Genomic DNA, 27,500 nt, shown 5'->3' on the forward strand with positions numbered 1-27,500 from the left:
TACTGTGTGTTTCTAGTTCGGTCTTGTGTTAAAATTTGTGCTGATTGTTGAGTTTGACATTTTTTCAGAGCTGGTTTCCTTGAGGCCTACGCTTCTTCCCGTTTGTGTGCGCGATCGTGTTATTTGTATTTTCTCCTCATTACCATCAGTGTGTACTTTCTCCACTTTTCCCTCCACCCTCCTTCTATCCCTCTCAACTATACCCTCCGTTTCCTGTCTTAAAATATAAATATAAAAAAAAATAGCTTTTACCTCACATCACACCCCACGTAACCACGTGATTTCCTGTACCGACTCTTCTTCCTCCTCCTCCTCTTCCGCCAACCCGCATTAACTGTACAGCTTTACAATTTTTTCTTCCACCTTTCCTTTCCCTAATCTTAAAAAATAAAAATAAAAATAAAATAAAAATTATTTATTCTTTTAACCTCTCGCGTTACACCTCCTGTAACCACGTTTCTCTGCCCCCCTCTCCTTCTTCCTGTAACTTTCGTCATCCCACCAGCTTCCTTCTGCGTTTGCCAATCCAAATTCACCAACACCTACACAATTTTTATTCAACCTTTTCTTGACCTAATGTTACGTAATCTTTATCAAAAGACAAAAAAAAAAAACAAACAAAAAAAACAGTCTCTTAAAATGTTACAACTTCTTCTCACACGTGTGGTTCTCGGTATTGCATAACAATTCACGACTTTTTCTTCTTGGAAAGACCGTTTTCAATTCGACCATTTCTTCATCCCTTGTCTAAAAAGTCCCACTGTTACAATGTTTCTTTTCTCCATTCTCTTAATTCTCCTTTGTTGCATCCCTCACGTAATGTCTTTAATCGCATCTCTGACTTAAAAAAATATTTCAAATCCCAGTTTGCAATGCATGTTCGTGTTCCATCAATCGTCGTCTTTTTTTTTTTTCCAACTTCAGTGCTAATTCACCCCATCTCCTTAAATCTACCTCCTTAAATCTACCTCCTCCTAACCCCTCACCTGTTATCCCCTCTCCTTACTCCTCCCATCGTGCCCCCCCTCTAAGAGGTGCCCCTTGGCACCTCTTCACTGTCTTCTGCTTCGGGATCAGCTCCTCCTCTCTTGTCCCAAAGTGCATGGTGTTTGAACATCTGTGGACTCCATTCTAACCCAACAGATATCTCACCCTCTCAATCAGTACACTCATCACCACAAACATGCTCCTTCCTTCCTTCCTCTCAGCACACCTCCCCCTCTTCAGAACCCCTCAAATCTTGTACCTCCCACTGCTCGCTCCCTTCTTCACCATACCTCAACCAAGTCTCATTCTTCCCCTCTCCTCACCTCTCCCATCGCCCTCCTGCACCTTGGCCGTGCCTGCTCTCATCGTCTCCCATCCCTCTCAAACGCAACCTTCACATTCTTCCCCCCTCCAAGCTTCCCTCTCACCTTTCTCAAAAACTCCCCCATCACCCTGCTCCCTCAACTCTCGCCTCTCACTTTTCTCCATCCAATCTTCCCCCTCACTCCCGCTTCCCAAAGTTCCCCGCCCCCACATCCACATCCACAAAGGTGCCTCCTTCCCCCACCCTCTCTCTTCCATCTCATCAGTCCACCTCCTCCAATCTTCAACTGCCCTCTGCCCCCTCTCTTATTACTCCCCACTGTACTTCAACCGATCACCGCCTTTTCTCCTTGTCCAGTCCTCTCCCCAAGCTGTTCTGCAATACCCCACACTCTTTCAATGACTCTCCTGACCTCCGCTCCCCCTCCTCCCTCGTCCTACCATCCCCCTCCATTGCACCCAAAACACCCCCCCCTCCCACTTCCTTTACAGTGTGGACCTCAAACATCTGGGATCTTCACTCAAACCTGACAGAGCTTTCCATACAGGTTGCCACTGACAAACCAGACATAATTTGCTTAACAGAAACTTTCCTCCTTCAAGACGTCTCAGACTCCCGAGTATCTCTACCGCCAGGAGGAGCAAGTAACCTGGGAGAGAGTTGCTCTCTTCATCAAAGACTCTATTCCTCACTCATTATATACTGCCCTTTCTCCCCCACACCCCCAGGATAACCTTTGGCTACGGCTTCCCCTCCACTCTCTCCTCATGTTTATATGTGTTGTACCGTCCACTAAACAGTGATGACTCCATTTACATCTCGCTCTCCAAAAACACGGACCAACTTCAATCCTGTCATCCCAACTCTCTCTTCCTAAAATGTGGTGACTTCAATTGTCATCATGACAGTAAACGGTGTGGGTACCTCACTCACCTGACACGGCGCTTCAGCAACTCATTGGGACTGACACAATCTGTCAACTTCCTGAGCCAGATCTCAACCAACGGTACTCCACCTCTGCTGGATGTGATTTTCACAAATTTCCCTGAAAATATCTGCTGTTCTTCCACCGCTCCTATCGGTTCATCTGACCACATGCTTGTCAAAGTAGACATCTCTCTGGCTGTGATTAGAGAACCACATCAGCACCGTTGAGTCTGGCATTTCACTCAGGCCGACTGGCAGGGACTTCAAGCAGCCATCAAACTTCCAGACTGGTCTCCCATCGCTACTTTCTCCAACATCAACTTGTCCTGGGAATTCTTTCAAAGAAACTTGTTCTCTCTCATGCACAGATTTATCCCATCTCGTCTTCAGTTGTCCCACCATTCCTCCCGCCCATGGTACACTGGCGCTTGTGGCGAAGCAGTTGTCCAAAAACAACTTGCCTTTGCCTTATGGAAGGCTAATCCAACTGAAGGCAATCTCAGTTCCTTCCACAAAGCTCGGAACAAGTGTGTGTCTACCGTCAGGAGAGCCAGAAAACAACATCTTGCTAAACTGGTCTGAACTTTCAAACCTCTCTCCCTCCTCCAAATCCTGGTGGCATCTCATCAAATGTTTCTGGTGCATGTTCCCCCTCCATCCCCTCCCTTACCTCAAATGGTTGCACTGCTGATATCGCACGTGAAAAGGCTGAATGCCTAACCTCGGTGTTTGCATCGAAATCTTGTGTCCAAAACCCATCGCTTTCTATACCCACCTTACCCAGTCACACCCACTGTTTTTGGACTCTGTTCTTTTCTCCTGACAAGGTGGAGAATCTCATCAGTCCACCTCTTCATCATCAGCCCACATGTCAAATTTTTTTTGCTCTGCTGCTCTTGCTCACCCTCTCTCTGTTCTATTCACCCTCTCATTTGCTCAAGGTCATCTGCCATCTGCTTGGAAATCAGCAAACATTACCGCTCTGCATTAAAAAGGTGCAAAAACAGATCCCTGCTACGACGGATCAATCAGCCTTCTCCCAATCAGCAAGGTTATGGAATCCATCACCGCTTCAGACACAAAATCCTTCCTCTTCTCCAATGGTTTGATTTCCGATCATCAATTTTGATTCAGACGAGGCCACTCTGCACTGGATATTCTGCTTCTGCTCTCCCAACAATGGATGTAAATCCTTAATGCCAGATATGAAATCAGAGCCATCTCCCTCACCATATCGCGTGCCTTCGATACGGTTTGGCACCTTGCCCTGCTCCCCAAACTCTCTTCCTTTGGTATCTAAGGACATCTCCACTCATGGCTTGCAGACATCCTCTCCTGTCGCAGCCAACGTGTGGCCCTTAATGGAGTTCTCTCATCCCCTCTTCCTGTCCAGGCTGGAGTTCAAGGCAGTGTTCTGGACCCTGTTCTTTTTCTGGTTTTAATCAATGATCTCTCCGACTCTCTGGAAAATCCTCTTTATCTCTTGGCTGATGATTCCATCCTCTGCCATCTCTCATCGGCAAGCAGCAGCCTCTTCACTCTCTGCAGATCTGGATAAAATCACAAGCTGGTCCAACACGTGGAACATGTCTTTCAACCCTGACAAATCACACTCTCACTTTATCTCTCCGAGAGGACCATCTGGAAGGCATCCCCACCCCGCCCCATCATCTACTTTCTCAACAATCCGCTTGAAGAAATCCTTTCAATCAAGCTTCTGGGTATAACTCTCTGCCATATTTCCTGGGATAACCACATTTCCAAGCTGGCCTCCAAAGGCAGTCACCGACTGGGCATCCTCTGTCGTGCAAAGTCCTTCCTTGGCACACCTGAACTCCTGACCACAGAAAAAGTTTTCGTCCGCAGCTTGATGGAGTACTGCTCTCCCCTCTGGGCTGGTGCTCCTGCCTCTCACCTTTCTCAGCTTCATGCTGTGGAAACCAAGGTATTTAGTATTATTGGTATCTCCCGTGATGAGGCTGAGTGTTTGGGTCTCTCACTCTTTCACCGCAAACTGGTCGGTGGTCTTTCAGTCTTCCACAGTCTCCTCTCCGGCCTTTCCCCCCTGCTCTGTTCCCCCCCCTGCTCTGTCCCCCCCACCCCTGCTCTGTTTCCCACCCCCCCCATATTTCTGCAGGGCACTCAAGACCTGCCACTCAAGGTCTGCCAGCAACCCCCCTTCTGGCAAAACAATCAAAATCAAGAATCTCTGCTCACCTTCACTCTTTCATTCCTCTTTTATCCCACCTTTGGAACAAACTCTCACACTCCATTCAATCCCATTCTTCTCTCCAGGTCTTCAAAACAGCTGTTCACCACCATCTCTTATCTTCCCACATCCAAAGCCACAATCTTTTCTACCCCCGCTAATCCACCCCAAACCCACCTCCTTCAAATTCCCTGCTTTCCTTCTTGAAAGTCCCTGCTGTGTACGGACCTGAAAGCCCCTGCCGTGTGAGGACCTGAAAGCCCCTGCCGTGTGAGGACCTGAAAGCCCCTGCCGTGTCCAACTTGTTTACCCTGTCCCACCCCTCTCCATTCCACAAATCTCAAGTCTCTGTTCCCCAGTTTTTTCATTCCCTCTTCTGCCCTTCTTGTCTCCTGCTCCCCTTGTGGTGCGCAATCTGTGTGTTAGCTCTCATATGATCCTCAACAGTGTATGCAAAAATAAAAAAAAGAATAAAAAGACAAACAGACAAACAAATAAACAAGAAAAAGACCGTGCAAAATCCACCCCCCCCCCCTCTCCAAAGGTTACCATGAATACAAATTGTCCATTTCATTAACATTAAAATTGACAATCTTGATCAAAGCTCAGGTCAATCGGATGAAAATTGATTATTTTTCAGATTGAAATTGAGGTTTTCAGAACTTTGACTTTGAGTTGACCTTTGACCTTTTGACCTAAAAATAGTTGGTTTCCCAATTCAGTGATGCAATATGCAAATCCTGTTCAACTTTCAAGTCAATTGGATGAAAAATGACGATTTTTGAAATTCGACCTTAAGATGACCTTTGACCTCAAAATCAATAGGCTTCTCAGTTGAGACTCCCTCGACAACTTAGTAAAGTTTCATGACGATCTGTTTAGAATTGTGGACCTGTGGGCGATTACCCGTGGACAGACAAACAAACAAACAAGCAGTCATAGACTGGTACTTACGAAATTGTCAACTTGACCACTGACCTTGTCTAATAAAAGCTGTCTCGAGAGAAGGTAGTGACGCAAACCAGAAGTTTATACGATGATTCTGTACCAAACCATCAAAAATCGCAACGTCGACCGAAGCAAAAATCTCCATTTCTCCACGCAATTATTTAATATTATTTTATCAAAGTCACAAAACCGTAATATTCGGCCATCCACCAACAATCTTTACATAATCCGACGGCTTAGCGAGTCAGGCATGCGACGATAACCTTTATTGGGATAAAAAATAACTTTTAAACACCATCTTTATCGAAAACACCGTCAGCGCGCACACGCAAAACCTTTACGTGACTCAACGCCGCGTCTGCTCGAGCACGCTGCACCACCTGACGAGCCATGACGCGGCGAGTGAAATATTTTTTTATACAATCTTAAAACATCTCCAAAACATCCGATTTTACCAGAATTTTGACAACAGAGTGTTAAGCATCCTAAGCGATCGCAAAAACTGAAGACAAAATTAAAATCGAAGTTAAAACGAACTCGTAACGTAGACCGAAGCAAAAATACTCCATTTCTCCACATGAATTTATGGAATTATGTTTGACCTCACTGTAACCTTGACCTTTGACCGATTTTGACCAAAATCTAATCAGCGCTAGCCATCACCCTCCTGAATCACGTGGTGTAATTTGACATTGGTAGCTTCTTCCGTTCTCGAGTTATCGTGCCTACAAACAAACAAACAAACAAACACAAACAGAGGACGGAAGTCATCAATATACTTATGAAATCTTTAGATTTCGTAAGTAACAAGACACAGAATAACAAAATCGACTGACCAATATTCTTGAAAAATCTTCAATTTTGCAAGCAACAAACAGACAGACAGGGGTGAAAACAACCTCCTTCCACCTTTGGTGGCAGAGGTAATTATGGCTTCAGTCTAAGTGGCAATGATAGGTACGGATGGCTACAGCACTACTTTCATTACAATACAACAATATCCTATGCAGAAAATTATAGTGATGAATTAGTTATTTGATGATGCAAAATTTATTGCCATTCCTTTCATAACCATATAAGTAAACCTCAGCATTCACAGTTCCAGCATCCGTGGTTTTCGGTTGTTGCAGGTGGGAAAAATCATTACCTTGCCGCTCAGGTTACATTCTCTAATCTGTCTTTTTAACCTCTTGCTGTGTGCACAGTATGAATGAATAAGATTAGATCGATAACATTCATAGGATCCAAACAGGGGATTTACTTTCTTTCTGTTAAAACACCATCCTTATTCTCAAACACATTTGCGGTAGTTTCAAGGTGCACTTTTAAAATAACCAATCGACTCACTCACCTCTCAACATCAGCAGAATCTTCAGACTTAGCAAGACGTGCCTTTCCACGCGTCATCGGACAGTGAGCGTTCACCTCGTTTATTGGTGTAAGTTTCTGCAATCACATTTGCCAATGAGAACGTGGATAAGATCAATCGATGTTACATTCGGTACATACAGGCAGTGGACAAACAAAAATGGACTGGGTAAATGAGGTACACCAAGCAACGGCTTCCACACAGGCGTGGCCCATATATTAATTAAGCTAATCACATCCCAGCATGCTTAGGGTCATGTATAAAAATGCTGTGCAGGCCTGGTTGCCTATAATTATGGCGAGCATTGCTGCAAGAGGAAATCCGCCAAATGCTCCGATCCACAGAGGTGTAGTCACCCAGTGGTTTGATGAGCATGACACTGATGTTATCCATATGTCATGGCCTTCTCAGTCACCAGATCTGAACCCAATCGAGCATTTGTAGGATATTCTGGAACGACGCCTGAGACAGCGTTTCCACCTCCATCAAACAGGTTTTAACCAAATCAAGCAGAATCTTTTTCCCCAAAAGAGATTCTCTCATATGTAAACCAATTTGTTTTCAGTTGTTTCACTGGCTGAGCCAAAGAAAACAAAACCTTCTTACTTTGGCAGAAATGGTGATGACTGCAAATATAGACAGATTTTCAGAAAAAAGCATCCAGAGGCATTTTGAGGTAAAGTCTGAAACAATGCTTTTTAACCTGATTTTGACATGCAGAAATCAAAAATGCCTGATCCCAAGCTGATTTCCAGATGGTTAGCTATTTTATTTCCATTTCAAAATGTGCCTGCCAAATTAACGATTCGGATTAAAAAAAAAAAGAAGTCAATATCATGTTTTGCAAAACTGCACTGCAAGGGAAAGCACATTATTAGCTTATCTGGAATTTAAATTCCCAATGAGGTATCATCATCGCGCACCATCCGTCTGTCTTCTGTTTCGACTTTTCCAGCAAAACCGCTGGGCCAATCCTGCTGAAAATTGGCAGCAGCGCTCCTCTCCTGACAGGTAACAGGGATTACAAAGCTAGTTCCAGTCAAGTGACTAAGTCGATCAAAATGGCCAACTTAGTAAAATTCTTCAAAAAAATCTTCTCCACACCCACCAGTCAGAATACTACCAAATTTGGGTTACAACATTAAGCCAGGGCCCAGATAAGCTACAAGTCCAGTGGTTCTATTTTTGTTCATTCATCCAGTTCTCATTCATAAAATAATTACTATCTTCAAAATAAAACTTGATAATTAACGTATTAAAAAGAAGATAAAATACATGGGGAAAGTTGCTATGTGATGGAGCACTAGTAAGAGGATCCATATCGGATTTTGGCAAATTCAAAATAGCTTAGTTCAAATTTTCCTAATTACTTATCAAAAGCAATCCAAGTCTTCCTGATCATGCCATGAAATGGCTGAATGGGACTGGGGAGAGCAGTGGTGGAATTCTTGGTATCACAAAGACAAATAATTCCTGCATTGCAAACTAAATGCAAACTGCATTGTGCAGATGGACATTGTCCTACAACCTGAGATCCCACAATTCATCCCAAAAATGCTATATTTTGCTGGGTGAAAGTCTTCTCCACAAAGCAAATACACCAGCGAGGCAGAAGAATGTGCAGAAGAAGATTCACAAGTAGCAACTTTCCAGAACTTGAATGTGTTGTCTGTCCATAAAAAACCCAGAACCACGACAAAACACCTAACACTAGCTATTGAAAACTTGTAATGGAATGCCAAAGACCTTGGACAGAAACAACTGAAAAACTTTTGTGAATGAACAACTAGTTGAGTGAAGTCAATAATAATAAGTCTGAAGAACCATTCCATCACCCATTACAAAGGAATAATGCTCCAATCTTCTCAACTTTATATCATGTTGTGAAGAAGAGTTGAAATGAAAAAGACAAACAGAAAATCTTGAAAGCTGACACAAGCATCCTGCAGCGGCTTTTCACTGCTTACGAGGCTGACCGACCAGTTGATTTGGCTGCAATCTTGAAACAAGAACTGATGTTTGCACCAATCTCTCTTGCTGAAATGAATGGGTCACTCTACACCAGGAACAAAGACGTGCTTGCAGATCTCTTGGCTGAAGGCATAGACTGCCCTGAAGCTATCCAACGGCATGGAGAATCATCTTCTCATAATAGATGGTTAAGCATCGTCAGCATCAGAATGTTTGAAACATGAACTGTGTGGGTGAGAGTGAGAGTGAGAGTGAGAGTGAGAGTGAGAGTGAGAGTGAGAGTGAGAGTGAGAGTGTGTGTGTTGCATGAACTTTTGTTGATCTAGCAGATGCATTCATCAAAACTGTACTTCATATGCACCCAGGCTTTAACAGAATAGATGTTGTCTTTGATCGATACATGCAATATTCAATTAAGTCGGACACAAGGTCAAGGAGAAGTAAGCATATTCAACCTGTCAGATGTGTTGTGGACGGCCACCATGTTCCTTGCAGAAGACATGGTCAGGTTTTCTAGCTCTGCCAGAATATAAAGCTGACTTGTCTTGGTTTATGTCTGAGCAAAGTATTTCCAATGCTCCACCACACATACAAATTTTGGCTCCTGGGGGCTTCACGAATCAGTTAGATGTTCAGTCATCAAATAAAAACACTGATGTTAGTTCTGTGAGAACTGCACAAGAGGAAGCAGAAAAGAATGGTCCTGCATGCTATACATAGCGATGATGATACTGTTGTGATTTGAGTGAGTGATACAGATGTTCTACCACTAGTGGCTCATATTCCTCATTTTAAGGATAAAAGGTTACTGATGAAGATTGGTATGTCAAAGAAGAGAAAATACATTCCCATTGCTGAAGTGTTGAACAGTCTACTATCAAATTCAACATCTGTCTGCACTTTTGTCTTTCCATGCACTAAAGAGGTGTGCTAAAAAAATCTGATTTTGCAAATCACTCCAGGCTCACAGCATGGAAGGTTTTCAAGGAAAATCATGACCTACTGAAGGCATGAGGGGAAAGTGAGTTTACAAGGTACAAAGCTGAACCAGCAGAGGTGTGTGTTTATCACCGATAGAATGTTCTGGAAACTAACTCCATTGATACAGCAAGGTATATTCTCTTTCCCAAAACAGGAAAAAGCCAGAAGATTTGCCCCCAAGTGATGCTCTTCAGCTGCACTTGAAAAGAGTGCGCTTCCATGGCAGGTGTGTGGAGGTGTGCTCACCTACCCCAACCTACAGAAATAGGATTGGAAAAGTGTGAAACAGGACTGTTGTCAGTCCTCATGAATGAGTTCTATCCTTTTGTTATGCTTTGATCCATTATCATGTTCATGCAAAAAATCACCATCACACTCTTCGCTGCATGTACTGTACCTTGAATCTGGTTTCAGATGTACAGCTGTGTTGAGATGTCATGATGATGAACATGCATGCATGCATTAATTTGGAGTAATGGCAAGTCAAATTTCTTCGGTCATGCGCTCAAAGTTATTGTGGATATGGTGAGTTATGTGACTGATTTCTGCTGATACATGTTGCTCATGCATAATGTTTATTAAGCAATTTTATTAAGTTGAAATTTTCATCATATTTACATTTCTATGTTACCTCCAACGTCTAAGGTGGACAGAGGTTATGTTTTCACCCCGATCTGTCTTTTTGTGAGCAGGATATCTCAAAAAGTTGTGGACGGATACGGACGAAACTTGGTGGAGAGATTGGGTGTGTGACGGTGGACGAATCGATTTTGGTGAAGATCTGAATCTGCATCTGGATAAGGGAATTTACAAATATTTTCAAGTGATTTATCACCATTGAGAGATTTGGGCAGAAACGATACACAGCACAATATTTCAAAAACATGTGGACGAGTTATGACAAAATTTGGTGAATGAGTTGGTTCCATCCATCCATCCATTGGGACCATACTCTGTCCAGAGCATTGGTGCTGCCTAAACAGTCTCCTTGGCTATTTGGCACAATCCTGGACGGGTCTCCACTCTGACACAGGATACCAGCAAGCTGGCACTCATTTTGCCGACCTTGGAAGGATGACAGGCAGAGTCAACTCCACCTGGTATTAATTCAACAACTGAATAGGATTGAACTCAGGACCCTTGCATCCCAAGCCCACAATTCTAACCATGAAGCCAACACCAGACATACGAGTTGGTTAGGTGATATAAACTAGCCAATTAGATTTTGGTTCAGATCCGGATCCAGATCCAACCTATCAGTGGGAAACAAAATGCAAACTGTTTAGCCTTGTCAACATACATTTCAGTTTAAAATAAAAGTGCCATTCCTTTCTTTCTTGGATTGTAGCAACATTAATTCTCATAAAAAAGTGTAATACTTGTCTGGAAGACCTTGATGGCTGCAGTGGATGTACATGTCGAGTGCATTTTATACTACAGGGTGGTCAGGTCATAAAGTCTGGAAACATCAAGGTGAATATACATTATAAATGGTTTATTGACATTACATTACAACACATGATATGTGCAATGACATTGCATGACATGCTCAAGGTGTTGTCCCTCATATGTATGCTGAAGGCACAGGTTTATTCAGTGAAAATCAGAGACGAATCATCTGAGGCAACGCATCACGGATGCACGTGTTGGGATTGATGGAAATGCTGCATTAATGCACCGGGTTCATCGCAATTTTGTACAACGCATTGAACTGTGCATTTTTCATGAGGGACACCACATTGAACACATCATGTAATGTCATTGAACATATCATGTATTTAATGTCATGTCAATAAACCATTTATAATGTATATTCACCTATGTTTCTAGACTTAATGGCCACTCTGTATTTTATAATAAAAGGGTAGTTTTTTTCAGACATTTAAACTATTGCGTATTGCAAAGCTTAACCATTGTATTGGCCTAAATATATATTTGACATCATCATGTGCATTGTAAATTGAACAAATTGCAGGATTTATATTGTACTAGTATACGTGCCCGTACGTGCATGGCCGCACGTGCAAAATAAATAAATAAATAAATGAATAATAAAAAAAAAACGTTCAAACCGCAAGCCAGAAACAACAACCACACAGGCTGTTCCTTCGCTCTCGCGTGCCCGTACGTGCAAACCAAAAAAAAAAAAGAAAAAAAAACTTTCAAACCACGAGCCAGAAACAACAACCACACAGGCCGTTCCTTCGCTCTCGCGTGGCCGTACGTGCGTATATCGCAGTTACGATTATTCGCAATTTAGTTTTAATGGCCAATTATTCAATTAGCGCCGACGTATTTTGCCTTTTCACAATGTCATCGCAAGGAGAAACACAAAGAGAAGAGAAGAGAAAAAAAACAACAAAAAAATGTATGTGCAAAAAAACAAAAAACAAAAACAACAACAAAAAACTTTCAAACAACCACACAGGTTGTTCCTTCGCTCTCGTAAACGATGACTGGATTGGGGCATTGTGTTTATCTATAAATGCGCAGAAGAAATAGAGAAATTATTAGAATACACGAAGTCATCACTATCCGGAAGTCCGTACGTTGTAACCCGTAATGGGGAACTCGGCTGAGAATCTCTTCCCCATCGGCCACGCCTACGCAGCAACGTGTCCTGTCATTGGTTGGTAAATAAATGGCAATAACTTGGGAGGCACATCCACTGGGCCCCAGCAATATACCTGGCAAGTTTCAATTAGATTGGACCAGTGGTTGTCGAGAAACAGCGGTCACACACACACACACACACACACACACACACACACACACACACACACACACACACACACACACACACACACACACACACACACACACACACACACACACACACACACACACAATTATAGATAGATAATTTACTTCGTATAATACACATTGTGAATAAGAGATGCTGCAGGGTAATTCTGTAGATTCTTCAACAAAACTTAAAAGGTTAATTATCAAATTAAACTTTAAAAGCAAAAGATCTTCATTTAAAATATGAAAACTAATAAAAATAAGTAATGTGGCTTTTAACAATATATTGATGAAAAACCTGTCAGTGCCATGTTAAGTTAGTAAATTTCATTTCGTGCATGTATTTTAAATTGGAAATTAAGGGGTTAACTACCCATAATCCAGCTTTGAAATGAGCATTTTTGGATTCCATCCATTCATTGGGACCATACTCTGTGCAGAGCGTTGGTGCTGACTCAGCAGTCTCCTTGGCTATTGGACACAATCCTGGACGGGTCGCTACTCCGACACAGGATACCAGCATGCTGGCACTCATTTTGCCGACCTCGGAAGGATGACAGGCAGAGTCAACCCCACCCGGTATTAATTCAATAGCTTTTTGGATTCAGCATGTTATAATTAGGTTAAAAAGAGCATTGATCCCAACTTTTAACACAAAATGCCTCCAGAAGTTTATATAGCTTTCTTTTTTCAAAATACAACTGGTCGAAAATATGGAACACCTTGCATACTCACCATTTCCTTGCTAATTTTAATTGCCAGTTGCTCATCCTGGTCCATAATTCTTTTTCTCTCCATATCACGAGCCTGTTTCTCCTTCTGCTCCTCTTCCTGAAGCACCCGAATTAACTGCTCCGACTGTTGAAACTCTTCGGCCTCAAACGCCATCCGCTCAATTTCCAACTAACCAGACATCAAGTAGAATCACAGGAGTCATGGTCGGTTGAACATCAAGCAAAGATAATCACTTGATCAACAAAACTATCCTAATGCAAAATCAATGTGCAGAGAGGTTGATCTTTCTCCCATTCCCATCTGAACACAGAACTCATGATGCAGTCATCCTCAATTTCAAATTTGAAACACTTTGTACGGTGAATATTTGATAATTAATCTACCAACGGTTTTGCAATTAATGTAACAGTGCAATGATGTCTCATAATGTCGTTGTGCTTTGTGCAATACTCCAACAGGATCAATTAAATGGAAGACCAAATACTGTTGTGGGCCGGGGTTCGGCAGCGATAAACGGCCTTCTAGGTGGAGCAGTAGAGTCATCTCCGACCGAACACCCGGAATTTAGGTCGTGCCTCTCGAACAACTCTGAAAGGTCACGGGTCACTTAGAGGACCGTGGTTGCCAATATTTTGACGGCGTGAGGTAGGGTCAATTGCCTAATGTCAATATACCTAAATACCCACGTCGTCCAACTACAGGGGAAAACCACACCCTCGACCGACTGTCCGAATCGAGTCGCCATCACCGACTCGGATCCGGTGTAACCGAGCGGAAGTTACCAAAGCCGCACCGGACCAAATGAACAACCTACGGCACGAACGGCCTTACTAATTCTCAAATCCGCACCATGCTAGGCCAATGAAGGAAAGCACAGAAAACGAGCTGGTACATTTAACAGGGGTTTATTTATAACAATAATCGGGGAGGGGAAGCACACAAAGAGCAGAGTAATCCGAATATGCAGGCAATTTACAATGTACAAGGAAAAAGTACTTAACAATTCTACTTACAGGACGGCGCCCACGGACGGACGGACGGACGGACGGACGGACGGACGGACGGACGCACGCACGCACGCACGCACGCACACACACACACACACACACACACACACACACACACACACACACACACACACACACACACACACACACACACACACACACACACACACACACACACACACACGACCCGTGGGTCTTAATTCGGTAGAGCCGGATCGGGGTACCTGTCCCGCCTCGTGCGGTCACACCAAACCGAACCACCACGGTGGGACTCGAACCCACGACCCGAAGTCCACGGCCCACGACCCTGGCTGCTAGAGCACCACCACACTGTTCGGTCACCACCACCACCACGGTGAGCCACCGCAAAGGACCGCAGACCGCTCGACCACGACCACAGACACAGCCGCAATCGCCACGATACTGCAGAGCACACTCTTGTCTGCCCAACCCCTCGTCCTAACAACCACTCCCCTCTTCTTGAGGTGGGAGGCGTTTCTTTTCCTTGCCACTCGCCTCCTGATTGGACAGTCGGATGTCAGGCGACTCGTTGCAGCCCTTCATTGGTCGGCCTAAACACTCCATCTGGCTAAGGCGGAGCCAGCCCCTGAGGTCACGAAACCTCCGCTCACGTCCGTGGTCCCGAACACGTGCGTAATGGCGACCGGGTCGAGTGAGGGTGGTGTTGTCGTTGTTGTTGATGAGGATGTAATAAACCTATCTCTAAAATAACTCGTAGCGCACACATGTAATTCCCATTAGACAAAGGGGGATGGATTCTAACTATAAACACATACTTATCGAAATAACTGAACTACGGGGACTCTGGCTGCTTGTGTGCACAAGGTTTCGAAATCCGTAACACTAACCCTTCCCCTTTTTACAGACTCGTCCCGAGTCGTCAAATTTTCGTGTACCATGCAAGTGTAGGTTTTACCTATGGATCCCTGAGTGCGACATTTGTATACATGTCGCTAAAATAAATAACAAAGTGCGCTATGTAACTAAACTAACAGACTCACACGACCAACTTAACTACACTGCCGGCGCTAAGACAGACACACAGGTGGGTTGCAAAACTTATTTACATTTTCAACTTATCTATTTCCACTAACCATGGCCCAGGATCTGTGATCTGTGGAAGGGAAAAAAGTCATTGGTGCAGGAATGAACACAAAAAAGTGGATGCATGGGCTGCGCAAATGCAGTTGCTGTTGTGTGGCTGCCTGCAGGGCAGTTCTTGCAAACACCTGAAGATGGTCCTGGCACACATGGTGAGTTGGTGACAGGGGGCAATGCAACAAGGGCAAGCATGCATGGGGTCAAGGCAAAGGCAGGCAAGTGAAGGCATGGCAAATGCAGACCAGGCAGATACAGCACAACAAGCCAGCATATGAAGCTGGCCGGCCTCTGGTATGGTCCCATGAGGTTCTGTGGAGGGAGTGCGGTGGTGCCGGCCGCTCCGAAAACGGGCTCGGACCTACCCTACTGTCTCCCCCCAATCTATCGCCTTTGCCTGTCTTTGTTCATAGCCACTCCCTTAGTTTGCAACAAGAAAACAAAACTTAGAGTCTTAGACCCCTTTTTATTTTATAATTCTAAGTCTCCCTAACCCTCCTATTAGCCTTGTCCGGCTAACCTATCCTGTCCGTCTACTCCCAACCCCGAAGATCCTTTTTGGAGGGGAATAAGGGAGAGACTTGTGTCCTGCCTCGAGGCCCAACAAAGCCTCAGAATAGCCTCCACAGAGTTCAGCAATCTTTCCCAAGGTGGGTCCAGCGGCCTACAGAGAGCGAAGGGATGGATGGTGCGAAGGGGTACATTTTTTTTTTCTAACTACCCAAGCATTCATTACACTTTAAACTATCCCCGGGGCTTTTCAACACGCCTGTCACTTTAAACTATCGGTTCTAATAACCACGATTCCCGTTGCCTGTGTTGGTGTCCCTTATAAATTTGGGCCTGGCCCGCAAATTTTCTCTCATGCCCTTGTACAATTTTGTGGCTGGGCAGCGTGGCTCAACTAGCTGGGATTTCCGTCTGCCGAACTCAAACCACGGCACCTCCGGGCCCCTAAGGCTGTCTCCGAACCTACCTGCTCCCTATGAATGCAAGGGGGGGTGCCCTTCCTGGCATTGCCCCCCTTCCATGCCCACATGGCATTTTGGTGCTCAGAGTCCCTTTCCGAGAGTCGCCCATGCCCAATGCACTATCCCGGTCCCTTGGACCTTTGGCCTACTCTGGCCGACTAGTCCGGTGCCGAGGGTGCCCTCTACTTAATACGCTCATTAAAACAGCCACGCTCCCAGCCGGTCAATTCACTCCTGCACCCTTCAAAAAGGTTATGTGCCTTTTCTCAGCACCAACAACAAAACGACCTCCTTTTGGAAATTAAACTAACATTACACTGACCCCGGGGTCCCTTGGGTGGGATTCACTCCTCCCCACAATCAGTCATTCGCACCATGCATTCCTCATTCACTCCACTCACTCTCAGGGCCCACTGCCCCACATTCACTCATTGTATTTCTTTTTCTCACTAAATTTACTGACATCACTCAACACTGCCATTCTGCTCACTAAATTCCCCTAACTAGCTCGTGCTCCCCGTCATTCCTTATACTAATGTACGTTCCTTTTAACTCTACTGCTAAGCTAGGTCCCCACTACACATTCCATGTCCGTCCGTGTCTCCCAAAATCCATTTCTAAATCTAACCTAAATTCCCACCAACTTGTTCCACGGGCCCCATGGAGGACGGCTCATGCCCCCATGAGGCCAGTCTATTGACGCTAAACCCTTCTCACTAACTAATGCTCCTTTCCCCAGGCAGGATGTTTACCACATCCTGCGGGGCCGTGTACTTGGAGCGAGGCCTTTTTTTTCTTTTTTTTTTAACACCGCCAGGGCGGCAGTCTACGGCTCACTCGCTTGTCCCTTGTCGTCACCCTGCGCATCGCAATCAGCGCTCGCTTCCGAGGGGTCCGCCATGCGAGCCAACACGCGCCGCTCACACATAACTCGCGCCACGAGGTCCGTGCCGATGACGTCACTCGCACACCGAACCTGCATGGCTTGCCATGCAGGCCAGCACGAGCGTATCGTCCCGGGAACCCGCTCTGCACGTTCTGCGAACAGAACACGCGGCGCGCAGCACATGGAGCTTCACACATGTGCAAAAACAGATTCCCTTAACTCCAGACCAATTAGCTTACTGTACTTACAATCATCAGCAAGGTCATGGAATCCATTCTCGCAGTTAACATAAAATCATTCCCTTTCTCCAACAGTCTCATATCAGATCAATTCGGATTCAGACCTGGTCACTCAACCTTGGACATGCTGCTTCTACTCTCCCAACAATGGTGGAGGCCCTCAACATCAGACATGAGATCAGTAATTATAATTACTTTTTTTTTGAAATGTCATGCGATGCATCGTTTTTGGCCTCATCTCTTAACGGTGAAGAATCACTTTTTAAAATTACAAAATTCTCGCATCCAGATCTGGATTCAGATCTTCACCAAAATGGAATCAATCAATCGTCCTTGTAACACACTTAACATGTCTACCAAGTTTCGTTCGAATCCGTCCATAACTTTTTGAGATATTGTACTATATATTGTTTTAGTCACATCTCGCAATGGTGAAGAATCACTTAAAAAATTATCAGATCTGGATCCAAATTTGGATATTCACCAAAATCGAATCATTACTTCCTTGTCACACACCCAACATGTCCACCAAGTTTCATCTGAATCCGTCCACAACTTAAGATACGCAAGGACCCCGACATTTGTGGGGGATTTGTTCTGAGAAAACCCCGCGAATGTTGAAACTGCAAATGTGCGGGCATTATTCCAATGGGAAATGAGGGGGGGGGGTGGGAGGGATAGGTTCTGGGGATTTCCCGACCCGCAAAAAATCCACGAACGTCGGGGTAAAATCCGCGAATGTCAGAGTAAAATCCGCGAGTGTTTCGTCATTGGTACGATGGAGATGAGGGGTATAATGTTATTGGTTCGTGGCGGTTCCTGGTTCAGAGAAAAGTTTTTAAAGTTTAAAATGTTTTCGACCACGAATGCACGATTAGTTTCATTAAAGATGCTTACAAATAAAAATTTTTAAAACCCGACAACACCAGATACCATTTCCAATTTATTGTACGTTTAAAGTGCAAATGGTGAGACGTCCCACGAAACTACAATACATGTACAGGAAGCAGGTCATGTTCGCGGCTCATGGAAGATGTTTTTTTTTTGCATACGTACAGTATTGTACTATACGTACATCCAGCTGCTTTGTGCGTGGCTCGTGGAAGATACGTTTTCGAACTGTTTTATGCTCGCGGCTCATGAAAAAATAATAATAATAATAATAATAATAATCATCATCATCATAATCGTTGCGAAAACCACGAATACGCGGGGCAATTTCCTGTGAATGTAGGAGCATGTCGCAAATTATCTACCGCAAATACGCAAAACCCACGAATGTTGGAACCACGAATGTCGGGGTCCGGGTGTATTCTGCTATATATCATTTTTGGGCCCCTCTCTCAATGGTGAAGAATCACTTAAAAAAATTCTTGCAGCCAGATCCAGATATGGATCTTCACCAAAATCTAATCAGTTCATCTTTGTCACACACCCAACTTCTCCAGCAAATTTCATCCGAATCCATTCACAACTTTTTAAGATATCCTGCACACAAACAGACAAAGAGACAAACGGGTGAAAACACGACCTCCTTCCACCTTCGGTGGCGGAGGGAGGTAATAACATGACCTCCCTGGTGGCTCACATAGGGAACGGGTGCTTCAAGTAAAAATAATATGAACGTTATTACAAAATAAAAACAGTATTAATAACAAAATAGTAATAATAAGGGTAATAACATGGCTGAGTCGAAAGCATCAGAGGCCAAGCGATTGTGACAATGTACAATTAAGGTGAAAAGGACTTTTAATACAAATGCAAGGAAACTGTAGATTTGCAAATAAACATGACCCCCTCCCCTGCCGCTCCTCGGGAGCATGTTTCTCATCAAATACATTTTAAAAAAGAGGGGATATAGCTTCTTTTAACCCTTTGAGGACCACAAGCATCTTGAAAGTCATTTTCAGACAAAAGTCCAATGTTATTATTAGTTTGCCGACAATAATCATCTATCTATAATTCCAGCAATCTCTGTGTGTGTGTCTGACCGCTGTTTCTCGACAACCACTGGTCCGATCTAATTGAAACTTGCCAGGTATATTGCTGGGGACATGACTATGTGCCTTTTCAAGGTTTGATATTAATCGGCCAAGTGGTTCCCAAGTTATGGCCATTTATTTAACAAACCAATGGCAAGACACATTGTTGCGTGGGTGTGGCCGATGGGGAAGGGAAGCACAACCGCGTTCCCCATTACAGGTTACAACGTACGGGCTTCCGGATAATGATGACTTCGTGTATTCTAATAATTTCTCGATTTCTTATGCACATTTATAGATAAACACAATGGCCCAAGTTATGATCGTTTTCATATTAGACGGTGTATAAATTTCGTGAACATCAGAGTGCTGGTATGCTCCGAACCAGGAAGTAAATTTTTTCTCTCTTCTCTTCTCTTTTTGTTTTTCCTTGCCACGACATTGTGAAAAGGTAAAATACGTTGGTGCTAATTGAATAATTGGGTATTAAAAATAAATTGCGAATAATGGTAACTGCGAATAATATTGAACTTCCGGGTCACGCACGTACGGGCACGTGAGAGTGAAGAAACGGCCTGTGTGGTTTATTTATTTATTATTCTTATTATTATTTTATTTTATTTTATTTTTATGGGCATGTACTAGTGAATAGTAATTGGAATTCAAGAGTACACATGACGAAAAATGCAAGGTTTTCTCATGAAAAAATAAAATAAATTATGAAAACGACAAAAGCTCTTATTCAGTGTTAGCAGTACAATGTTTGCCAATGTACAAACATAAAGTACAGTAATCTAAAATTGCAAGGAAAATACCAATGATACATCACTTTAAAGTTTAGGGAAATACAGGTAGTGGACAAAAAAAAAAAAAAAAAATGGAAACATCAATGCTGTCACTTAATAGGGCGTTGGGCCACCACATTTGGAACACAAACAGATGCTGGTGGCAGAGTCCATCAGCGTCTGGAATTGTACAGGATGGATACAGTGCCATTCTTGCAAGAGAAAGGCAATCAACTCGCACCTTTTTGATGAAGGTGGAAAAACCACCTCGGGCATCATTCCAGAAGAGGCCACAAATGCTGAATTAGGTTCAGATATGGTGACTGAAAAGGCCATGACAGATGGATAACATCAGTGTCATGCTAATCAAACCATTGGGTGACCACAAGTGCTCTATGGATGGGAGCATTGGGGTTCTCCTCTTGTAGCTATGTTAGCCATAATTATCGGCAGGGGATCACATAACTGGTACTCAGGTATGAATGCACGGTAAAAAAAGAAAGCGTACTTCAATGATGCTTTGACCACTCAAAAGCATCCTAGCACAACAGCTGCTTTTGGTGGAAGGTTTTCTCAGCTCGTGTAGGTAATATTCTTCTGTGATGATTCTGATAAATTGATATGCTGTGATTTCAAAATTTAAATGCACAAAATTAAGTTTATAAATGATAATATAACTTGTAAATTATGTTATCACTTAAGATAAACAAAAATTAGATCAAAGGAGAACACATGAACAAAGAGGAAGAAGAAGAGGTTCAGGAGCATCCGGAACTAAATAAAATAAAATAAAATAAAATAAAAAAGAGCTGCTTGAGAGTGTCTCGTCTGGATCGGACGTTCTGAAAAAGCGCTTACATTGGAGTAATATGCAAACTCAGCTGGGAAGGGCTTGGGAAAGCAGACGAGCATGCTCGAAGCTGACGTTTATTTTTTCCACGAGTACCAAACCAGTTCTGCTTGGACTCATTGGAGAACCAAATGAAAATAATTGTGTGAACCCCTGATTATCGGCAACCAGGTCTGTGCAGTATTTATATACATGACCCTAAGCATGCTGGGATGTGATTTGCGCCACGTGCAGACCTGTGCAGCATGCAAGCCCTTGGTGGCTCTCAGATGTGAGTGCAGGCTTGGCAGATGTGAGTGCAGGCTTGGCCAAAGGATTCGTGATAAGGAGAGCTTGATGGACGAGATTGAGACGAATCAAAAGTCCTGGCACATGAGATGTCGAGAGCAGGGTCGAGATCTCCGTGGAAAGGCTGCTTGGTCCACGAGAGCGCTTGCTGATCTCCGTGGGAAGATGCCCAGAATCTCGAGTTTGAAGTGTTCTAGCCTTTTTCCAACTTCATGCACTCGTTTTCACATCTGATATCCACAGAGGTCAAATTGATCTGCCTTTTAAAACCACTGAGAGGGGGTGAGGTTGTTGTTGTTGTCTGTTGGACACACGATGACGTGTTGGACGCAGCAAAAGCAGCAGCGCAAATGATAGCCTTTATTGTGTTACAAGCAAAGTACCTGTCTTCGACGGGTAATTCATAAATAAAAGCATATGTCGGTTACTCACAGTTTCTGTGGAGTCAATTTTGTTATGAACGGGTCTCTTCGGTCGTCTACTGCAGCACATTTTAAAAAATAACGTTCCTCGTTTTCTTGTCTGGGGCATGGACGTGCAGCTTTGATCTTGATCCAACTCTTGATGCCACAACATACAACACTCCGTGTGAGAAAACAGGCGAACGCAGATCTAGTCCGATTATGCTGAACGTCTGTCCCTGTGCTTTGTTTATTGTCATGGAGGATGGTAGTATAATTTGAGTCAACTAGACAATTTGAAGTTGATTACAGACCGAGAGTGATTGGATCAGAAAAGTATGCTGGTAAGCAAACCCCCTGCATCTTTCATTCTACTTTTCGAATGCAAACCTGCAAAACTACCGAATACAACACTGTGTCTTTTTGCACTGTTGACTGTTCAAATCAAGAGCAAACCTAACCTGCATCTTTTTTGCACTGTTCAAATGTTATGCAAATCTGCATCTTTGTTTCACTGTTTAAATGTTTTGTACTGCTGAACAGTAGCTTGCTGGCTTTAAGGATAAGGCTTAAAGGAAAGCAAGCTAGATAGCAATCTTTTTTTAGTTTTGGCTTTTTTCTTCTGTTGTCCACAAATAAAGGTGCATAGGGGGTGGTTATGAAGTGCAAGTCAGGAAAGGATAAAAAAAATTACTCACCTGAATGAATGCAAGCAAACCTCATTGCTCATTCCATCGATAAAAGAAACATATTTCCATCGATAATCACAATTTTCAATGAACGTGGTAGGCGTTTTTACTTTCTTATTCAATGAAAGTGGTAACGGTTTTACTTCCTTCTTAAGAGCATTGGGTGTGTCCTGCCCATTTTCACCCCCAAAATTCACAATAGATAATAGTTAGTTCATAACAAAAAGTACATCTAGCCACCTTCCCCATAGTAATTTAAATATTTGCCAATTTTCAGGAGGATACGATTTGATTTGATGTCGCAAAACGGGAACAAAATTCGGCGTTTCTCTCTTATTGTATAGATAAATGGGAGTTTTGCAGGCAAGAAAAGGTCTAGTTCATTCCACAGTAATTCACACACGATTACGGATCTTTTGTACGAGTTAACAGGTAATTTAGGTCCATTGTATTGAACTAATAGGTAATTAATGATGTGCTTGGGAAAGAGATGGTTTGGATGTGGAATGAAAAGGGGGAAGGGAATGCGTGAAGGGGTGGTGCAAAATGTGGTTATGAGGTTTGAAAGGCAAAGAGTGAGGGACAGGTTATGGATGGGTAGCTGGAGTTAAAGAAGGGTCAACAGATGGATTGATAGATGGAGGGATTAAAGAGGGATTGTTGAACGTAAAGATAAAAAGTCAGGGGGGAAGGGGGAGCATTATTCAGGAAATGAACATGCAAAGTTAAAACGCATCTCCCCCTCCCCCCCCAACCCAAAATCCCTCGAAACAACGGGTAGGAAATATATTTAAGTCCAAGCTAAAGAAATATCTGTCTTGGGGAAAATCCTACACGACTCTCAATGCATGGGGGTCTTTTCCAAAAACCCCAATATGTCGGTCAAGAAAAGAAAAACTTCACACGTGCTCAAGCGGAGGATCCCAAAGGTATTTCAAGGTAACTTGGAAACAACTGGCATATCATAACAGTAACAGTATATGGGTTTCAAAATGGGACTGACAGCACCATGAGGGTCAGATAGGAATGCCAAACCTCTATCCAAAACAGGCAGATATGTATAGTAATAAAAACACCAGTACAGTACCTGAGACATTTGTTCTTGATACTCCTGTCGCAATTCTCCTGGCAAACTGAGCTGCTTCGGGGGATAGCTCATTTCTATGGGGGTTAAAAGGACCAATTAAATAAGAAACCCACTCACCAAGCAATGCCATCGCAAAATGCTCTCCCCACCATCAACCATCACGTAATCAAATATAGCTTCAATTATTTATGGTGATCCCATGCTCATGGCAGAGTTTATACATAAAGAGCATGTAGCACAAGGACATTAGGAGACGTCAATGTACTTTCGCATGAATAAACAATGTGCAAAACACATGGTATTTGGGATTTGAACCTGGGTTTCCTCTGACATTACGAGCCAGTTCAGGTGGGAACACCAACAGGTCTTAACTTTTATCAGTCTTGGAACTCCACGACAATCAATACTGCAGCAATGGTGTTTATATATACAGTATCTCACAAAAGTGAGTGCACTCTTTACAAAAATGTGCATATTTTGTCGTAACTTTTTACTTTGATGTATTATAAACACAAGACTCAAAGAAATGATAGAGTATAGTGGGGCAACTTAGCATAACAATTGTGCATTTTGTGAGGAAAGCACCATATTTGGCACACTAGTAGCCTATCATATTATGAACATGTTTGGATATTGGGCCATCTCAAAATTTTTGAATGCAGTGGAAAATGGCTGCCACAGCCATCAGTGGCTGAATTTGAGATGGCCCAATATCCAAACATGTTCATAATATGATAGGCTACTAGTGTGGCAAATTTGGTGCTTTCCTCACAAAATGCACAATTGTTATGCTATATTTAGCTAAGTTGCCCTGCTAGTGGGAGGATACGATTTGATTTGACGTCACAAACAAAATTCGGCGTCTCTGATGAACATCTCAAATTCAGCCGCTGATGGCTGTGGCAGCCATTTTCAACTGCCATCAAAAATTTTGAGATGGCCCAATATCCAAATCTGTTTATAATATGATAGGCTACTAGTGTGCCAAATTTGTGCTTTCCTCACAAAATGCACAATTGTTATGCTATATTTAGCTAAGTTGCCCCACTAGTAGACATTGTCATACATGTAGAGGCCCATAACACTTTTTCTTTGGAAACAATGTGGACTACTGGGCATATCTGTGAAAAGGGGGGAGGGGGGCAACAAAAGTGAGTACACCCTATGCACTCTCACATTGAAGCATTATTGTTTTCAGTATTTTGTATGTCCACCATTGTTTTTGAGCACAACAGCTATTCTACTCGGTATGGAGTTGACCAGAGTTCCACATGTCTTTACTGGGATCCTGTTCCACTCCTTCGCAATGACTTCTCAAAGTTGTGTGATGTTGGACACTTTTTGTCCCTCAACCTTACATTTCAGGATGCCCCACAGGTGTTCTATTGGGTTTAGATCAGGTGACATGCTTGGCCACTCCAACACATTGACCTTCGACTTCTTCAGAAAGGCAGTTGTCTGCTTGGAACGATGCTTCCGATAGTTTTCGTGCTGAAATACAGCTCCTCTACCAAGTTTTCGCAGGGAGAGTAACATCTTCTCCTTCAGGATGTCACAGTACATCATAGAATCCATGTTTCCCTCAATGAACTTGAGCTCTCCAGTACCAGCAGCACTCATGCATCCCCAAACCATGACACTACCACCACCATGCTTGACAGTAGGGATAACGCACTTGTCTTGGTACTGTTCCCCAGGTCGCCACCAGACACACTGCATTCCATCAGATCCAAACAAATTGATCTTCGTTTCATCAGACCAGAGGACATGTTGCCAGTAGTCCAGGGGCTTGGATTGATGTGCTTCAGTAAACTGTTTGCGAGCTTTCTTGTGTCTCTGCTTCAGGAGAGGCTTACGCCTTGGACAATGCCCATGCAACCCGATACGATGGAGTGTGCGCCGTATGGTTTGCGCACGAACAGACTGGGCAGAAGCTGCAGAAATCTTTTCAGCAATCTTCGCGGTACTTTGTAGTCTGTCTTGGAGGACTAGATTCTGAACTTGGCGAACAGTACGTGCAGTCATCTTTGCTGGTCTGCCCTGGCGAGCACAACTCATTGTTGTACGCTTCTTGGAGAACCTCTGGATGACCTTGGCCATGGTGTTGGGGCTTACTTTCAAAGAAGCACTGATCTTATTATATCCTTGGCCATCTTTATGTAGGGCAACGATTCGATCTTTGACATCTTTCGAGAGCTCTTTACCACGAGGAGCCATGCTGCTTTCTCAATGGCGATTGGTACAGTATTTCCTATGCAATTATTTCTTCAGCAAGCAGATAGACAATTAGTGCATTGACGACACTTCTTCACTTTTAACATTCCAGGGAGGTTGCAGCTCGATGGACATTGTGTGTATTGTTTGGTGCATATTTGTACCTTTAACACTTTGACTTAAATATGCAGAAAATGATGAAAATGGAAGCTGTTTTACCATGCTTGACTTACTTCTTGTGCAGACAATAGCAGGGGTGTACTCACTGTTGTTGCCTCCTCTTTCAGAAATATTCGTAATATGCCACATTGTTTTTTTATGGAATGGCAGTTTTGTGCCTGCATACATACTGCAGAATGTCTTCTCTGTCATCAACTCGAAGATTTTGCTTCCAGCACAGCTGCTTAAAAAGTTACACTGAATTATTTACATATTTGTGAGGGGTGTACTCACTTTTGTGAGATACTGCATATATATATATATATATATATATATATATATATATATATATATATATATATAGTTGTGGATTCTAGCCACTCTGGCATGTGGACAGCCGCCTTTATCCCGATTGCGGCCGCATGCGTCCACCGACCGTGGCAATGCAGTCGCAGCTTCCGGATCAACGCCGAAATCCAGCTACGGGTGTGTTTTTAACCACACCACAACCTTGTCAATGCTCTGCCCGCGCTACAGGGTCGATCGCCGAATTGTCGATTTACCTAATTATTCGCGCGGCCAGACAACCGAGAGGTTGTACCTCAATGGGACCTGTCCGGAAACGAGCCGTTTTAAGCAGCTCTTTCCGTCTGCGATTGCCGAGCAGTTTATTATCGCCAAGCTTCGTTGGACCCAAATGTTATCGGCTATTAATAACCAGCTGTTTATTCCGAACGCAATTATGGCAGTTCAATGGAGGAAGGGACGCAACGAGCAGGTGAATATTCAACCAATGCGGACATTTATTTGTTATGCAGGCACGTATGCAATGAATGGGGGTAAGGGACAAGACTCGAGCAAAAAGACCTACAGCCGTTGTGTATTATCATTTACATGCACTTATAACAAGGCGCCACAGACTTCCATGCAAAAACCCCAGAAAAGAAAAGGGAGAACTGGGCCCGTAGGCCTATAATGTTCCTCGGAGCTTGGAAGACCGAAAGGAGCTCCGCGAGGCAGAGCAGGTTACCTTGTCGCCCTGGAGACGACTCGATGGGTCTTTCGGTCGGCGACCCTCCGTATGTCTCCTCGTAAACACGGCAGCTGGTGTAACGGCGGCTTGGTTGGTCCAGGCCTAGCCGTGCGGCCTGGCCGACGACGCTTCAGAGGAGCGAACGGGCCTTACTCTTTTGGAGTTGATGCTCTTTTAAGAGCCCGCTCACTCCTCAGCGTCCCTGGCCCCGATCACTTCGGACCATTATGTCGCTGGCTGGCGACTTCGCTGCTGCCTCCACCGACCAACAACTCTGCACTGCACTGCAGGCTCGACTGGACTCCAGGCTCCAAACTCCACCGGACTCCAACGATCAACAGCTCTGCACCCTGTGACGGCCCAGCCTAACTCCAGAGCTGCACTCCGATCTGCAGACTCTTCTCGGCATTTCAGCCCGGCCTTTTATCGGGTTCGGGGGTGGTGTTTGGTCTTTTACCTTCGACCCTTCACCCCTGGCTGGCTCTGCCCCTTTTGTCATTCTGATCCGATCTTCCCGTCAAACGCGGACGTGGTAGGAATCATCGGCTTTCGCTCCAACGAGGAAGTCGTCGTGTTTGTCGGCGGAGATGTTG

At 43.8% G+C, this 27,500-nt stretch overlaps 1 protein-coding gene across 2 annotated transcripts in view; it reads right to left on the bottom strand.

The window, feature by feature from the left end:
• The window catches only part of LOC147023640 (E3 ubiquitin-protein ligase RNF169-like), a 55,412-nt gene that overhangs the window by 20,608 nt on the left and 7,304 nt on the right, over positions 1–27,500 (bottom strand). The window contains exons 2-4 of one of the 2 annotated variants that reach the window (XM_085889265.1): positions 23,502–23,575; positions 13,198–13,365; positions 6,748–6,842 (exon numbers count right to left, since the gene is read on the bottom strand). In XM_085889265.1, coding sequence (XP_085745391.1) covers positions 6,748–6,842; positions 13,198–13,365; positions 23,502–23,575 — 337 coding nt within the window. The remainder of the gene's footprint in view (positions 1–6,747; positions 6,843–13,197; positions 13,366–23,501; positions 23,576–27,500) is intronic. The other variant, XM_085889266.1, reaches the window with a different exon arrangement.

Source organism: Eptatretus burgeri, chromosome 7, assembly GCF_056783735.1.
Source record: "Eptatretus burgeri isolate ZD-2024b chromosome 7, Ebu_testis_v1, whole genome shotgun sequence".
Classification (NCBI taxonomy): domain Eukaryota; kingdom Metazoa; phylum Chordata; class Myxini; order Myxiniformes; family Myxinidae; genus Eptatretus; species Eptatretus burgeri.